General features: G+C 36.0%; 1 protein-coding gene across 3 annotated transcripts in view; it reads left to right on the top strand.

Moving 5' to 3' along the window:
* Window positions 1-8356, top strand: part of LOC102912232 (sulfotransferase 2A1-like) — a 36018-nt gene extending 27662 nt beyond the window's left edge. For 2 of the 3 annotated variants that reach the window (XM_042263022.2, XM_006997179.4), the window contains exons 5-6: window positions 3901-4078; window positions 8221-8356. In XM_042263022.2, coding sequence (XP_042118956.1) covers window positions 3901-4078; window positions 8221-8333 — 291 coding nt within the window. In that variant the 3' untranslated portion in view covers window positions 8334-8356. Of the gene's footprint in view, window positions 1-3900; window positions 4080-4883; window positions 8200-8220 lie in introns of those variants that run through there. The other variant, XM_076571728.1, reaches the window with a different exon arrangement.
* Window positions 8357-16707: the final 8351 nt, after the last annotated feature.

Below are 16707 nucleotides of genomic sequence, written 5' to 3'. Positions count from 1 at the left end.
ATGAAAACAAACATTTATAACCAATATTTTGGTAATGTAGGTGTAATTTTCTAGACTAATTCCTGCTGATCGGTGGGTACTGATAATCTTTCAGGGACTCTGAGAAAATCAGGATAATAGTTAAGTTTTGGCTGGAGTGTTTGTGAGGCTGGATCATCTAAGCCAGCAATCGTAAAGCTATTTTGGTGGTTGGATCATCTAGAACATTTTTATTGGTGATTTGTCACCTTGTTCTGAAAATGTGTAATCTTTTAAAGGTAACACATACACCTGTATTAAAAAATACAAACTTTGCATTGTACACAGGCTAGCCAAAAATATTTTTTGGATTTATGTTTGAACAGGTAAAACATACATCATATTTCTTGTATTTAATTTAGGTTTATTTTCTCATATCTGTATTCAGGATTTTAGGTGTTCTTCCTCAAACAAACCTGATTTTCCTGGAATGAATCCATGAATCAAAATGGATGAATTTCATTTTTCTGTGAAAACAAAAGCATAAACTTTCCCACAACTATCATATCTTTTGACTTAAATTTTGAAGTCAAGATAATTTTAAAATATATAGGTTGGTTTAATTTAATAGCTTCCAAAATCAAATGCCTTACAGAAGTTGTCATTCACTCATTAACAGTCAAAAAATCTAAACACAGTATGGAACATAATATAGAATTTAGACTCTCTGTTTTTTATCTATATATGGCTTATCATAATTTTATTACTCTAATTAATTTTAAGAATTTTACTTAATTATTTTAAAATCATTTTTAATATATGACTATTTCTATCCTTTCTCTTCTTCTTCCAAGCCTATACACATTTTTCAAACACACTTCAATCCACTTATAAACCTTTTTGTCTGAATTTGTTCTTACTGTGTTTCTCTAACCCTTTCTGTCTTTATGAGCAAAACCCCTAAATCTGCTAACTAATATGTAGCTGGAAAATGCCACTCTGTAAGTCATCCTGTGTGAGAATGTGAGAACTTTTCCTGCTACAGATCAAGCCCACATGTCACAGCCAGAGGATGTGTCTCTGTACAGTGGTTCACATGAGAGTCATGAACTATGAAGCTGTTCTTGGCTCCATTTTTGTGTGTCTAGAAATATTTTTAAGCTCTCTCACATTTTACATAGATATATGTGCCCAATCGTGGGTGCCCTATGTAAATGGACATTTCTCTCCCACCTCCCAGTTCTCAAATTACCACTCAGAAACTTATGATAATTCCAAAATTCTAATCCAATAGCTCAGGCTTGTTACTAACTAGCTCTGACATTTAAATTAACACATTTTATTAATCTATGTATTGCCACATGTCCTGTGGTTTTATCTGCCTATAATATCTTGCTTTGGCAGTGGCTTACTCCCTCTCGGCCCTTCTTTTTCTCCTCCATAATTTGGTTTTACTTCCTAACCTTATACTGCTTGGTTATTGGTCAGTCAACTTTTTTTTATTAAACCAATCAGAGCATAATTTACACAGTATACAGGAATATTCCATAGCACTTAGTAAAGGTGATGGCCTATGAGTGGAGAATAAGAAGGACCCCAGAATGGAAGAAAGCTATTTTTCACAGCAACTGCATAGATAATCACCTGGAAATGGGGGCACTGAGTGAGGATAGGCCATAGCAAAATTTTGATATAAGGTTTTGGATAAAACTGAATGATCAGAGTTGGTATGATGCAGGTAAAGGTGAAGATCTGAAGTTTCCTTTCCTGGTCAGAGTGACATGTGGGTTCCTATGGAGTGTCTTCTTGATTCAGAAGTGAGGGGAAAGCAATGAGTAGGGAGAAAGAACTTTTGAGCATAAGACCTTTTTATACACATTATATAGAGGAATTTTGGGAGAGAACCTCTAGCAGGTTTTCTGCATAGAGATGAGGATGAAACTAGGAGACTGCACTTCTAGGAACAAATGGAGATGTAAAGCTTTGCATTGAGCCTGCTTTTTCCATGCCCAGCTTTGCCTGTGGGTAATTGGGAAATGCTTGATGAGGATGAGGTGTGGAATAAGGCATTGATTTGTTTTAGGGAGGGTCTCTGAGATCCACTAGATATGGAAGTAGCTGATGTAGGTGTTTTGATGCAGAGAAGGTGTTAATACTTGAGGATGGGTCTCCAAGGAATGGAGAGTGAGCCAAAAATCTATAGTTAGCTTACTTTCACCAGGCCTGAGTGATCTGTGGTTTACAAAGGAGGGCCACTTGAAGTTGGGGTTTGGGATAATCCTTATCCTATGAAAGAGTCAGGATAAGAGGAGATCTTTGGGATCCACTCTTGATGGGTTCAGATGTCAAAGATTTTCTATGGCAGAACTTAGGATGAGACTTGTGAATTGGATCTGGAAGAGCAGAGGAAAACATCAAAATATGTGGTCAGCCTACCTATTTCCATATCAGGAGTCAGAAAAGTAATTTTTAGTGGAATATATTAAGGATCAACAAAAATAGAAAAATTGAATCATTCCAAAATAATTTGATGTCATAATTTTATCGTCTAGGGATAGAAAATTTCCATGTAAGAAGTAAAGACATCCATCAGATTCCTGTCTTTTGAAAAATATGTTAATTTTTCAAAAATTTAATTTTAACCAGGAAGCTTCATTATCCACATCTGCTGCATGCTTGTGCAATTTCCCATAAATCTCCATTCTAACCATTCAATGCATTCATTTCAGTTATCACCATGGTTGTTTACTGTCACATTAAATATTAACTGAATCTGTGATAAAATATGTAATATAAGTTTAGAGCTAAAAATTCCTTTATGAGCCCATGTGTAGGGCTTGGATTCTAAGCAAAGTCATCCTTATTCCAAAATTTTGTGTTCTTTTTTTTTTTGAGCTAAATAAAAGTTTATTAGGAGAAATCTGACATTATTAATTTTTTAATTTTCTTTTTTATTATTAATTATTTTATTTTATTTTACAATACTATTAAGTTAAAGGCTATGCTCACAACCAAAAAAAACCACTTTGAGTTCTTATGACCAACCCTAGAAGTGAGCCAGTTGTGGCAGAGCATGGTTATAATGCCAGTCCGGAGGTTGGAGGTAAACAGATTGTGAATTTGATGCCCATCTAAGTAACACCATGAAATCATAATTCAAAACAAAATCAAATATTGGCAGTAGTCCCAAGTAAAAATTATTAAGGACATTTTTTATGAAAGTGTTTTAAAACTGTGTTCTTCTTAGTTACCCGTAGGAAAAAGTATCATTTGGCATAAACATGAACCTCCATCCAATTATTTGTGCATATGGCCTTCATTCACATTGACTGCTTCTAGTAGTATTTCTCTAAGTATCTTTAAATATCACAGGGCAGGTTTGGTATGGTGGTGGACACCTTTAATGTTTGCACTTAAGAGGAAATGCCTCATTGTTTTTGGGGTCAGTCTAGTCTCCACAGCATTTTACATCACAACAGATAGGTTTCCCTCCATAGCATACTGTCTCAACACAAAACATCCCATTGCATTTATTAGGTGAGTTGGCACACATCTGTGAATATAGCAATAGACAGGTAGAAACAGGATGATCAGAAGTTTAAGGCCTTCATTCAACACAAAGTAAATTGAGGACAGTCGAAGTTATATGAGACTCATCTAATAGTATCTCACCCATAAAAGAAATTCAAGCCTCTATAGTTTAGGGGCCAGAGATCAGTCACATTGCAAGCCGACTAAATATACAAATGTTGTGTGTGACTCTTGCTCTCTTTACAAAGCCTGTTTCTTTCCTATACCCCATTGAATACTTTCTCATTTCATGGTGCCATTTCATTCTTCATGTTTCTTTTTCCATCTTCCATCTGTAGTCACCTTCTCTGCAGCTGTTCTTTCTAAGCTCTCTAATTATTAACCTCATTTTTGTTTTGTTTCTTCTTTTAGAATACAAGGGGAACCGTAGAGAAGATTTGTGACTTCCTAGGAATGAAACTAGAGCCAGATGAGCTAGATCTGGTCCTCAAGTATAGCTCCTTCCAAGCCATGAAAGAAAACAAAATGTCTAATTTTAGTCTTGTCCCAGAAGATGTTATTACTAATGGTTTGGCCCTCATGAGAAAAGGTGAGGAAACTCTTTAGTTCCAAAATATGTCAGAATATGTGGAAGGTTTTTTGTCCCAATGAGACTCTAAAAAATTGTTGGAAATATGTCAGGAGTCATTGTTCATCACTCATAGTTTCTCACAGAATTTCAGGGGAATCTATCTATGGTGATGACATGGATTTCAGAAACTCTGAAAATGTTATGGGGGGGTAGAGATGATCTTCGGATTTTAGAGGCTTGTGTCCAATATCCTCAATGGAAAATGAGAAAGTAGACATGTTTTTGTGAGTTGTTTTAGCCTCACTGTACCATAGCCCTTATTCTAAAGAAAATGTTTAATTCAAAGAACCAAAGATATATATTAGATGATTACCACAAAATACACTACTATTCTCTGCTGGAAAAGATATCCAACATGTCAAGATTGCTGATCTACCATAGGCTAAGAGTAGACATTAAGAGGACTAAGAGAATTATCCCCCAGTGTTAAAATATGATGGCATTTGCCAAGTTAAATTTGGATTGCTTCATGATCATAGTTACTGTCTTTGTTATGAATTGTCTCCCTCAGAATGGGATATCCATCTTCTCTATCCTCTCTATGCTAGGAGGAGATTGTGGGTATGTTTTCATATTTGTGCAGTTGAGGATTGACTGCCAGAATACACCACACCAAATTAGTGAATAATTGGTGAGGTGGGACTCAGGGTTGAAGAAGGAATGAGTTAGGTGTGAGGTATTTGGGGATGACTAAAGAACTTGGGTATAAAGTCAGGAAGTGGAGAGTTATGGGTTTAATTTTTCTCTTCCAATTATTTACATGCTTCAGCCTTAATCTTCAGTCTAACTCCAACCTACAGAGGATCATGTCATAAGACAGTAAGGACTTCAGGAGTATACATAGAGATAAATAAGTTAAAGTCATTAGTGGATTGCAATTAATTCAGAACTCCTGGTGTTCTCACAAGAGGAAATTAGACTTAGATTTGGGCACACAAAATTGTCAACTCAAGAAAATGGTAATCTATACACTAAGGATTGAGGCCTATCAGAGGATCCTCTGGCATTGACTGATAAACTCAGATTCCTGTGCTCCAGACTCTGTGGAGATAGAGTTCTCTGTATAAGAACTGAAGACCTCAAGTAAGAAAAGAAATTGCCCATTCTTGGATTTCCTGTAATGAATCAAATTTGGGCAGAGATAGAAGAGTATGTGTTTTCAATGAGAATGGTTTCAATGAAATGTCAAAACAAATAAAGTGGCTTGCTTAAGAGAGAAATGCTATTGAAACTAACAAAAGTTTTATCTGAGACAAACTGGAACAGATGCAATAGAATTTGGGACACAATTTCATGAGGAAAACTGTAATTTCCTCTTTTCCAGGTATGTTCCTCCAGAATGAGAACACATTGGGATTTTAGTTTAGACTCTTTTAAGACAGTATTTTTTCATGCATTATATTTCTTAGGAAAAAATATATTAGTTATGTCAAATAACTGGATATGGCCCTAAAGTCATATGTGATTTAGTTATCTTTGTGATTATTTATGACAATCATTTCTTTTGCATTTGAAGATAACTTTTATTCTGAGAAATTGTTTTCCTTGTATTAACACTCACTATAAGCCATGAATCCCACAGGAAACCAGATCAATGAAGGGGGAGAGAAACTTCATTACACCCCTCACCCTGATTCATGACTTCAGTATATAAGTTGCTGAGATGCATATGTTTGGAAATATTTTGGAAAGAATAAAATGAACGAGGATAATGATGATCATCTTAATTTCTACATTACATTGATTCCTTTTTAATATGGAAGCTATGAGCAGATCAAGGATTAATTCTAAAATTTATTTCATTACTTATCATTAGATACCTAATCCTTAAATCATAGTGCATAAAAAGTTGTGTTAAATGTTATACTAGCTCTGACCAAGAAGAATTCTCTCAACTTATTTTTGTAGTTTCTTAGTTGTTTTTCTCAGGACACCAGAAAGATATATTTTCTTGCATCTAGAGATACTCTGGAGAGCTACTCTTTGCCTGGGAGACTCAATTATCTGGTTATATGGGATTAATTTATTTTAAAGCTCCAGTGAATAATTTTCCACAAATATTTTTTCATTATGATTCGGTATTTAGATAGTGCAGGAAATACAGACCAGAGAGATGTTCTGTTTAGTTGATAGAACTTTTATAAAGACATTGCCACAATCAAAATACATGGGAGGAAATGTCTTCTCACAAACTTCAAAGGTTTTGACCATCCATTGTTCACATTTGATATTTACTAGACAGAGTACTTGAGCCATTAATAATTTTCTCTGGTGCACAAAGAAGATATTAATCTGAGACACAGAAGGAAGAAGACCTAGGAGAAGCCCACTATCTACAGGCCAAAAAAAGCCAAGTTGATATGGACAACAACATTTTATGAGACCTACAGCCTCCAAAACTATGAGGAATTTCCATTCCAACAAGAGTTATGCCACTATGCATTGGGTTATACTGACAATGGACACATAGGAGTTTGAGAAGGTTTTTAGAAAGAAACAATGAAGAGAAATACATGCATGGAAAGTACACAATATTTTGAGATAGTTGGACTTAGAACTTCATAAGTGCACCTACTCAAACATGATTCTCTCATCTGGACTGATTCATTCCATTGGGCAGACATATTGAACTTGCTGAGATTCTGGTAGCTCAGAATCAAGATTGCTGTGGGGTATAATAACACTACTTTTCCAATAATGAATATAATAATGAAGATGAAAGTAGCAATGTGCACTGATAGTTTCCAATCTTAATATATGACACACTTACAGTCATGACAATAAATGGTATATTATTTGAATAGTGTGTATCAATAATTATATTTCCTTTAATGTATAATTACTGGGCATTTAAATTTAACTTACATGATACACAATGACTGTATTTTGGTAAGGAAAAAACATAACATCTATTGTCAGTCATTTTGGCTTCAAATCCACATGCATCATTATAATGCTGGTAAGATCTCAAGAACTAATTTTTCTTCATCAGCAAAATGGGAACAAGGCTACTATCTTGCTTACTCATTCATTAATCTTTTCAATAATTCTATATTGAGTACGTTTTATATGTCTGTTATGCTTTGATAAATGAAGACTTTGGTAATTTAAGAAATAATTTACTTTTCAAATATATTAGATACATGTTTCAAGCATGTTTAGAAAAGGGATATTCATTAATGTGTCAGAGCAATTAAATAAAATACAGCAAGAATGGGAACTGTAGGATTCTACATGGAGAGAAGATAGAAAGAGATGGTTACAGTCGCACAAATAAGGAAACAAAAGAATTAGAATTGAGTATGTAGAATATATAAACAATTTATGGTGAAAGAACACATAATACAATGTGAGAATTTGGATTATTTGAGATCCATATCTAAAGACCACCTATAATGCGGTTATGAGAACCAACATATTGTAAAAAAAAAAATACTAGGGATGAAATCTTCTTCATGCATCACCAAACTCCATACTGACTGAAAATAGAAACACTGGGATGTTCTCAGCAGGCAGTATCAGGGTCTGTTGTATCTTATGGAAATATCAAGATGACTGATATGTAGCTCACCATTTTATGTATCTCCAGCTCCATGGTATCTGATGCCTTCAACCTCTGCAGGCATGTGCATTCATATACAGCTACAGACCCATAATTAAAATTAATTTAAAAATGTGTCTTAAAAGTTGCTTGCATAGTTTGCAGAACTTTTGTAAGTAAGCCCTACAAGGCAGAAACAACAACTGAAATGTGTTTGGATAATAGAGATAAATTCTGTTGGGCTGGATAGTATAATGGAAGCATGTCTAGTGAGAAGAAGAAATAATCTGGACATTAAAAATGTAGATCCATTGTCTATGCTGTTGATTGTGGAGTAGATATGTTGGTACAGCAGATGGTTGACATTATTTACAAAGAGGTACAAGTCTGTTTGCATATTTTTCAAAGCATAAGAATTGTTGTCCATAAAGTAACTGTTAGTTCTACTTTATTAACTGTGGTCCTACTTAAGCAGATGGTAAGATCATGTGAAGAAAGGGGTAAAAGCAGATTTACAATCATCATTAACCCATCTCTGTGTCTGCTTCACATTTTCTAGGCATGACTGGGGACTGGAAGAATCACATTACAGTAACCCAAGCTGAAGCCTTTGATAAAATATTCCAGGAGAAAATGACTGGTTTCCCTCCTGAGCTATTTCCATGGAAATAAATCCTTAAAATTTAATAATCTTACATGAACACTGCTGTTTATTTATCCTGTCCTTGTACAGGTGAATGAGTGGGTATGGTCATAGAATACATCCTATTATAGAATTCTGTAGGTTTTTTCTGAAATATTTAATAATAATAGTATCATTAGTATTAGTGGCAGTAGTAGTGGAGTAGTAGTGGCTATTTTATGTGTGTCTTTGTGTGGGGGGGTATGTGCACATACATTTCTGTGTGTTGTATGTTTAGGTATGAGAAGAATGCTTCGGTTCCCCTGGAGTTGCCATTATCTGTGCTGTAAGTTCCATTCTGTGTGTCCTAGGTACTAAACTCATATCTTCTATAAGGTAAGTACAGTGCTCTTAACCTCTGAGTCATCTCTCCAGCCCTGAACCTTGTAGTCTTGAGTCATCAAATATTTGTTCCTCAAAAGATAATAGGAACTAACAATCAATAGTCATTATTATCCCTTAATATTAATGAAATTAATTCACCTATAAAAGACACAGGCTAATAGAATGGATACAAAAACATGACCCATCTGCCTGCTGCATACAAGAAACACACCATAGTTTCAAAGTTAGATACTACCCTAGAATAAAAGGCTGGGAAAAGTCTTACCCATCAAACGGTCTTAAGAAGCAAGCTGGCATAGCTATCATAATATCCAACAAAATAGACTTCAAAGTAAAATCCATCAAAAGAAACCAAGAAGGACATTACATACTCATCACAGGAAAGATCCACCAAGATGAAGTTTCAATTCTCAACATTTATGCACCAAACACAAGGGCACCCACATATGTAAAAGAAACAGTAATAACGCTTAAATCACACATAAAACCCCACACATTAATAGTTGTAGGCTTCAACAGCCCACTCTCACCATTGGACAGATCTGCCAAAATGAAACTTAACAAACAAATAAGGGGCTTGACTGATGTTATGACTCAAATGGATGTAATCGACATCTACAGAAAATTCCACCCTAACACAAAAGAATATACCTTCTTTTCAGTACCCCATGAAACTTTCTCTAAAATCAACCACATACTCAGTCACAAAGCAAACCTCGACAGATTAAAAAAAAAATCAAATAACCTCCTGTGTTCTATCAGACCACCATGGTTTAAAGTTAGATTTCAACAACAAGAAAAATTACATAAAAGCCCACAATCCATGGAAACTGAACAATGCTCCACTGAATCAACAATGGGTCAAGGAAGAAATAAGAAATAAATTAATGACTTCCTAGAGATCAATGAAAATGAATATACTACATACCAAAACTTATGGGACACTATGAAAGCAGTGCTAAGAAGGAAATTCATAGCACTAAATGCCCACATAAAGAAGTTGGAGAAATCTCACATTAGTGACTTAACAGTACACATGAGAGCTCTAGAACAAGAAGAAGCAAATTCACCCAGGTAGAACAGACGCCAAAAAATAATCAAACTGATAGCTGAAATCAATGAAATAGAAACAAAGAGAACATTACAAAGAATTAATGACACAAAGAGTTGGTTCTTAAAAAAATCAACAAGATAGACAAGCCCATATCCAAACTAAACAAAAGGCAGAGAGAGAGAGCATCCAAATTAGCAAAATCAGAAATGAAAAGGAGGACATAACAACAGAAAATCATCAGTTCATACCTCAAAACCTCTACTTAACAAAACTGGAAAATCTAAAAGAAATGGATAATTTTCTGGATCGTTACCACATACCTAAGTTAAATCAAGACCAGATAAACTATAAAATAGTCCAATAATGCCTAAGGAAATATAATCAGTCATCAAGAGTCTCCCAAAGAAAAAAAAGCTCTGGACCAGATGGTTTCAGCACAGTATTCTAGCAGATTTTCCAAAAAGAGTTAATACCAAAACTCTTTTAATTGTTCTACAAAATAGAAACAGAAGGATTATTACCAAACTCCTTCTATGAGACTACAATTACTCTGATTTCTAGGGCAAACAAAGATGTAACAAAGAAAGAGGACTACAGCCCAATCTCCCTCATGAACATTGATGGAAAAATACTCAATAAAATACTGGCAAACAGGCTTCAAGAACGCAATAAGACAATTATTCACTATGACCAAGTAGGCTTCATCCCAGGGATGTAAGGGTGGTTCAACATATGAAAGTCCATCAATGTAATACACCATATAAACAAACTGTAAGAAAAAACCACTAGATCATCTCACTAGATGCTGAAAAGGCATTTGACAAAATCCAACACCCCTTCATGATAAAGGTCCTGAGGACATCAGAAAGACAGGTAACATACCTAACCATAATAAAGGCAACTTACAGCAAGCCAGCAGCCAACATCAATTTAAATGGAGAGAAACTCAAAGCAATTCTACTAAAATCAGGAACAAAGCAAGGCTGTCCACTCTCCCCATACTTATTCAATATAGTACTTTAAGTTCTAGCCACAGCAATAAAACAACATAAGGAGATCAAGGCAATATAATTTGGAAAAGAAAAAGGCAAATTCTCAATATTTGCAGATGACATGCTAGTATACATGAGTGACCACAAAAATTTGACCAAGGAACTCATAGATCTTATAAACACCTTGAGCAACGTAGCAGGATGCAAGATTAACTAAAAAAAATCAGTAGCCCTCTTATATACAATTGACAAACAGGCTGAGAAGGAAATCAGAGATACATCACCCTTTACAATAGCCACAAATGATATAAAATACCTTGGGGTAACTCTAAGTAAGCAAGTGAAGGACCTGTATGACAAGAACTTTTAGTCCCTGAAAAAAAATTGAAGAAGATGTGAGAAAATGGAAAGTTTTCCCATGCTCATGGATAGGCAGGATTAACATAGTAAAATTGGCAATCTTACCAAAAGCAATCTACAGATTCAAGGCAATCCCCATCAAAATACCAACACAATTCTTCACAGACGTGGAAAGAACAATACTCAACTTGATATGGAAAAGCAAAAAACCCAGGATAGCCAAAAGAATCCTGTACAATAAAACAACCTCTGGAGGCATCATGATCCCTGACTTCAAGCTCTATTATAGAGCTACAGTAATAAACACAGCTTAGTACTGGCATAAAAACTGACAAGTGGAACAGTGGAATAGAACTGAAGACCCTGATATTAATCAGCACACCTATGAACATATAATTTTTTACAAAGAAGCTAAAACTGTACAATGGAAAAAAGAAAGCATCTTCAACACATGGTGCTTGCATGACTGGATTTCTACATGTAGAAGGCTGCAAATATATTCATATCTGTCTCGTGCACAAAACTTAACTCCAAGTGGATTAAAGACCTCAACATAAATCCAGTTTCTCTGAACCTGATAGAAGAGAAAGTAGGAATTAGTCTTGAATGCATTGGCACCAGAGATTACTTCTTAAATATGACAGCAGTAGCACAGACACTGGGAGAAGCAATCAATCAGTGGGACCTCTTGAAAGTAAGAAGCTTTTGCAGGGCAAAGGACACAGTCAATAAGACAAAAAGACAGCCAACAGAATGGAAAAAAAATTTCACCAACCCCACATCTGACAGAGGGCTGATATCCAGAACATATAAAGAACTCAAGAAATTAGACATCAAAATACCCAACAGTCCAATTAAAAATGGGCTATAGAGCTAAACAGAGAATTCTCAACAGAAGAAGCTGAAATGGCTTAAAGACATTTAAGGAATTGCTCCATATCTTTAGCCATCAGGGAAAGGCAAATCAAAATGATACCATCTTACACCTGTCAAAATGGCTAAGATCAAAAACACTGAAGACAGCTTCTGTTGGAGATGATGTGGAGCAAGGGGAACACTCCTACTCTCTTGGTGGGAATGCAAATTGGTACAGCCACTTTGAAAGTCAGTATGGCCCTTTCTCTGAAAATGGGAATCAATCTCTCTCAAGACCCAGCTACACCACTCTTGGGCATATTACCAAGGAATGCTCATACATACCACAAGGATGGACAAATGCTCAACTATGTTCATAGCAGCATTATTTGTAATATCCAGAACCTGGAAACAACCTAGATGCCCTATAACTGAAGAATGGATAAAGAACAAGTGGTACATATGCGCAATGGAGTACTACTCAGCAGAGCAAAACAATGACATCATGAGGTTTGCAGGAAAATGGATGGAACCAGAAAATATCATCCTGAGTGAGATAACCCAGATTCGGAAAGACAAACATGGTATGTACTCACTCATAAGTGGATAATAGATGTAAAGCAAAGAATAAGCAGACTGCAACTCACAGCTCCATGGAAGACAGCTAGTGAAGAGGACCCTAGGAAAGACAAAGGGATCACCCAGTGATAGAGCAATCAATAAGATCTACATGAGCAAACTGGGTTTTGGGGAGGGTAATGGAGGGCAAGTGTCAGGGGAAAGAGAGCTTAGGAGAGTGGAAGGTCCTAGCTGGATCTGGAACAGAATGGGAGAACAAGGAAAGAGATAAGATGATAAATGAAGACACCATGGGAATAGAAATAATTGGAGTGCTAGAGAAGTCCCCAGGAATCCACAAGGATGACTCCACTGTAGACTACTGGCTATGGTTGAGAGGGCAATTACCAAAGTAGTTCAGACAATGGGCTCTCTACAATCTCAAATTCCTTTGCCTTCTCAGTTAGCTAAACGATAGCCTCTTATTGTTATTGATTTAAAAGACAGTTTCTTTACAATACACTTGCAAGAAAATGACAGAGAAATATTTGCCTTCATGGTACCTACTTATAATAATTCTCAGCAGGTTAAGAGATATCAATGGAGCCAGACAATGGTGGCACACACCTTTAATCATAGTACTTGAGATCTCATGTCTTTGCTTAAGAAGTACACATGCCTTTAACCCCAGGAAATAATATGTCAAGGTAAAGAAAGATATATAAGTTACAAGGAGGCAGGAACTAAAGACTCTTTTGGGCTGATGCCTTTCCTGTTAGGACTCAGAGGCTTTCAGGATCAGCTGAGGACTTCTTAAAGTGAAGTTGGCTGTGGCTTGCTCTTCTTATCTGATATTTTAGCTTTTAATCTGATATCTGGCTCATGGAGTTTTATTAATAAGATTTTTTTTGTATTTTGAGGCAGGGTTTCAGTGTAGCTTTGCACCTTTCTTGGGACTTACTCTGTAGCCCAATCGGGTCTTGAACTCACAGAGATCCACCTGTCTTTGCCTCCTGAGTACTAGGATTAAACCCATGCCCCCCCACCACCTGGAATTAATAAGACATTATATGATTTGAACAATAACTGCTAGGGAAGCAGGCTGACTGAAGATTTTTACCTTATCTTTCCCTGTTCTTTCTCAGCTCCAATTCCCCTGTGTCATGACCAGTTAAGCCACTGAAACATCTGTGGTATCCCCCTTCACCTAGAGTGATTCCCACAGATTTTCTAACTTCACTACTCCAACTCAGAGTACTGTCTAAACTTCTAACTCCAACATGCTCTCCTGGGGAATCCACCAACCACTGTGGCCAGGGAAGAGATAGCCTAACTACAGATCTTCACCATTCCTTATTCCTTTGAGTGCAATCCCACAGCCTTACCCCCAGCACTGCAACAGAACACCTGTCTTAGCCACCCACATCTCTAGTGGATGTCTGAAACCCCTGCTAAAATTCCTACCACAATGCATTGATTTGTCCTACACCTCATCTGAATAAAGCATTCCCTAGGAACATACAGACCAACCTAGGAAAAGAAATAGTTAGGTTAAATGCAAATCTTCACTTCTCCATTTGCTTCTCCATGCCCAGTCCACTAGTCTCATTTCAAGCTCTATGTACAACACCTGCTGCAGCCTCCCTCCCACATATGCCCCTGTCTCATGTAGATAACACAGATCTTAACAACCAAAGTTCCTTCTCCCTTCTCATTTCATTGTCCTAGCAAATCAAGAAATCCAGAAGATACTATCTAAGAATTTACTGGCCACACTAACTAGGAAACAAGTAGACTAACTGCAGATCTTGATCTCTCTATCCATTCTTCCAAATCCAATCTTCAGTCTCATTCACAGCTTTATTTCAAACCTTCTCTTGTGATCTGACCTCACTCAGTGGTCCCATTCCCAGGTAATTAACTAAGTAGCTCCTATAGAATAATCTGTTCTCTTTCCTTCTGTGGATCTGCTTATGCCTTCTTCCTAGATTATCTCCAATCTTAAATGTCAGCTTTGTAAACCTGGAGACATTTTACCTGAAACCCCCAGTGGCCAAACTTATCAGGATACCAGAAGAATTTTCTACTAGGCAACTCACAGCCAACACACTATCCTCAGTACCAGACAGAGCAACAGAAAAAAAGAAAGGAAATACCAATCCAGCAAAGACAGTACCAGATATTAGCATGTAGAATTTCAATTTTCCCAATCCCAGATTTCCCAATCCCTAGAATCGAGACTAAAAGCACAGTCAATAACATCCAAGACAATATGGCTTCACTAGAGCCCAGCAACTATACTGCAACAGGCTCTGAATATTCCAACATAATTGCAGAATAAGAAAAGAACACTAAAAAGCTTGTAAGAAGATGATACAAGTAATTAAAGAGGAAATAATAACTCTCATAAATCTGTGAAAACACAAGCAGTAGAAGGAAATGAATAAAACCATGCAAGACCTGAAAACGGAAAAGTATTAGATATAAAAAACTCAAATTGAAGGAAATGCAAAAGAAAAATTTAGGAAATCAAACAGTAACCTCAGAGATGATTTTCATGAATACAGTACAAGAAATGGATAAGAGAAACTGAAGCATTGAAAACAATGTAGATAATATGTAGACATTTGTCAGAGAAAACATTAAATCTAAAATATTCCTGACACAATACATTCAGGATATCTGGTACAGCATAAAAATAATAAGTTTAATAATAAGAATCAAAGAAAAAGAAGAAAATCTATTTCAATTATATATATATATTATAATTTATATAATATATAAATATATAAGTAAACAATAAATATAAATGTACATGCATATGAATACCATATAAATAATATAAACTAATAATAGGGTAGATGGTGTCCCAAATGTCTACCTATAGACACCAAAGTAATATTCTTTTACTTTGATTGGATTAAATCTAATTTAGTTGTTGGTAAAGACACCTTATTGAAACCTCTACACAATACAGTTTCTAGGTTGCTCTTTACAAACTGATAAAAAGGGCCCATTTTTGAAGAAAACACCTTCAGAACTCATTGAATATGGAGATGATTGATTAGTGACTCCATAGAAATTTCACCCTTAGTTTCTAGCATCTTTGATAGAGGAATGTACTTTGCACACAATCAAAAGAGAAATGTAGACATGAAGCCATCCACAAATCTTTGATCTATAATGATGTCTGCTGTTCAGCAATCCTTTTCTACACTATGAATATGTTTAATCTCATTAGTTAATAAAAAGCTGATAGGAAAGTACCTTGGAAGGGAGTAATAGAGAAAAACAAAACTGAGATTGATAGGATGAAGAAGGGTGGAGACAGGAGATATGCCAGCCAACCACCCAGGAAGTAAGACATGCTAGAGGACAGGTAAAGCCATGCACCACCTGGCAATATATAGATTAATAGAGATGGGTAAATTTGAAGGTGTTAGATAGTAACAAGCTGAAGTTATCAGCCAATCATTCAAAATTCACATTCAGCCTCTGTGTTGTTTATTTGGGACCAGGCAATTAGACCAGGAAACATTCATTTACATAGTCCTACTTGCAAGATATGTATGCTAGGCCAATGATGCCACAAATCTCTTAAGTAAAATATTTTACTTAAGGCCCACTCCATGAGATGGGATATATACCTGACACTGCTTTGATAACAAGAGACTAGGTTAAAACCAAGCAACACTGTCCTAAAATATTGTGAAAATTGACAGCTAATGATGTTCTGCTATATTCAGATTAGAGCATCATTCAGCCAACATTAGAGAAATTTCATCCCAAAGCAGTTGGGAACAAACAGATAGACAATACCCAGAGTTTGAGATGTTCTTGGACAATCAGCCCTAAATCATATGTCTCTACCAAATCTCTCACTTTATAGCTCAGAGAACTCTTCAGAAGAAGAAGAAAGAATGTTAGAACCAGAGAAGAGGGAAGATACCAAACAACAAGGCCTTCCACACCAACACAAGCAAAGCTCACATGAACCACAGACTGGAGCAGCATGCATAGTGCCTCTCCACTCTGCACCAGTTTTCTGCTTATAAGTTATGGCTTCCAGTTTAGTGATGTCATGGCTTCCTGAATGTGTGAACATATGGGTCTCTGCTTGTGCCTTCTCTTGTGCTCTTTTCCTTAATTTGGTTTGTCTTGTCCAGCTTTGAGGTGATAATATTATTTCAAAATATTGTA

This window comes from Peromyscus maniculatus, chromosome 1, assembly GCF_049852395.1.
Source record: "Peromyscus maniculatus bairdii isolate BWxNUB_F1_BW_parent chromosome 1, HU_Pman_BW_mat_3.1, whole genome shotgun sequence".
Classification (NCBI taxonomy): domain Eukaryota; kingdom Metazoa; phylum Chordata; class Mammalia; order Rodentia; family Cricetidae; genus Peromyscus; species Peromyscus maniculatus.
The sequence above is the reverse complement of the archived record's forward strand: the minus strand, read 5'-3'. Positions and strand labels throughout refer to the sequence as shown.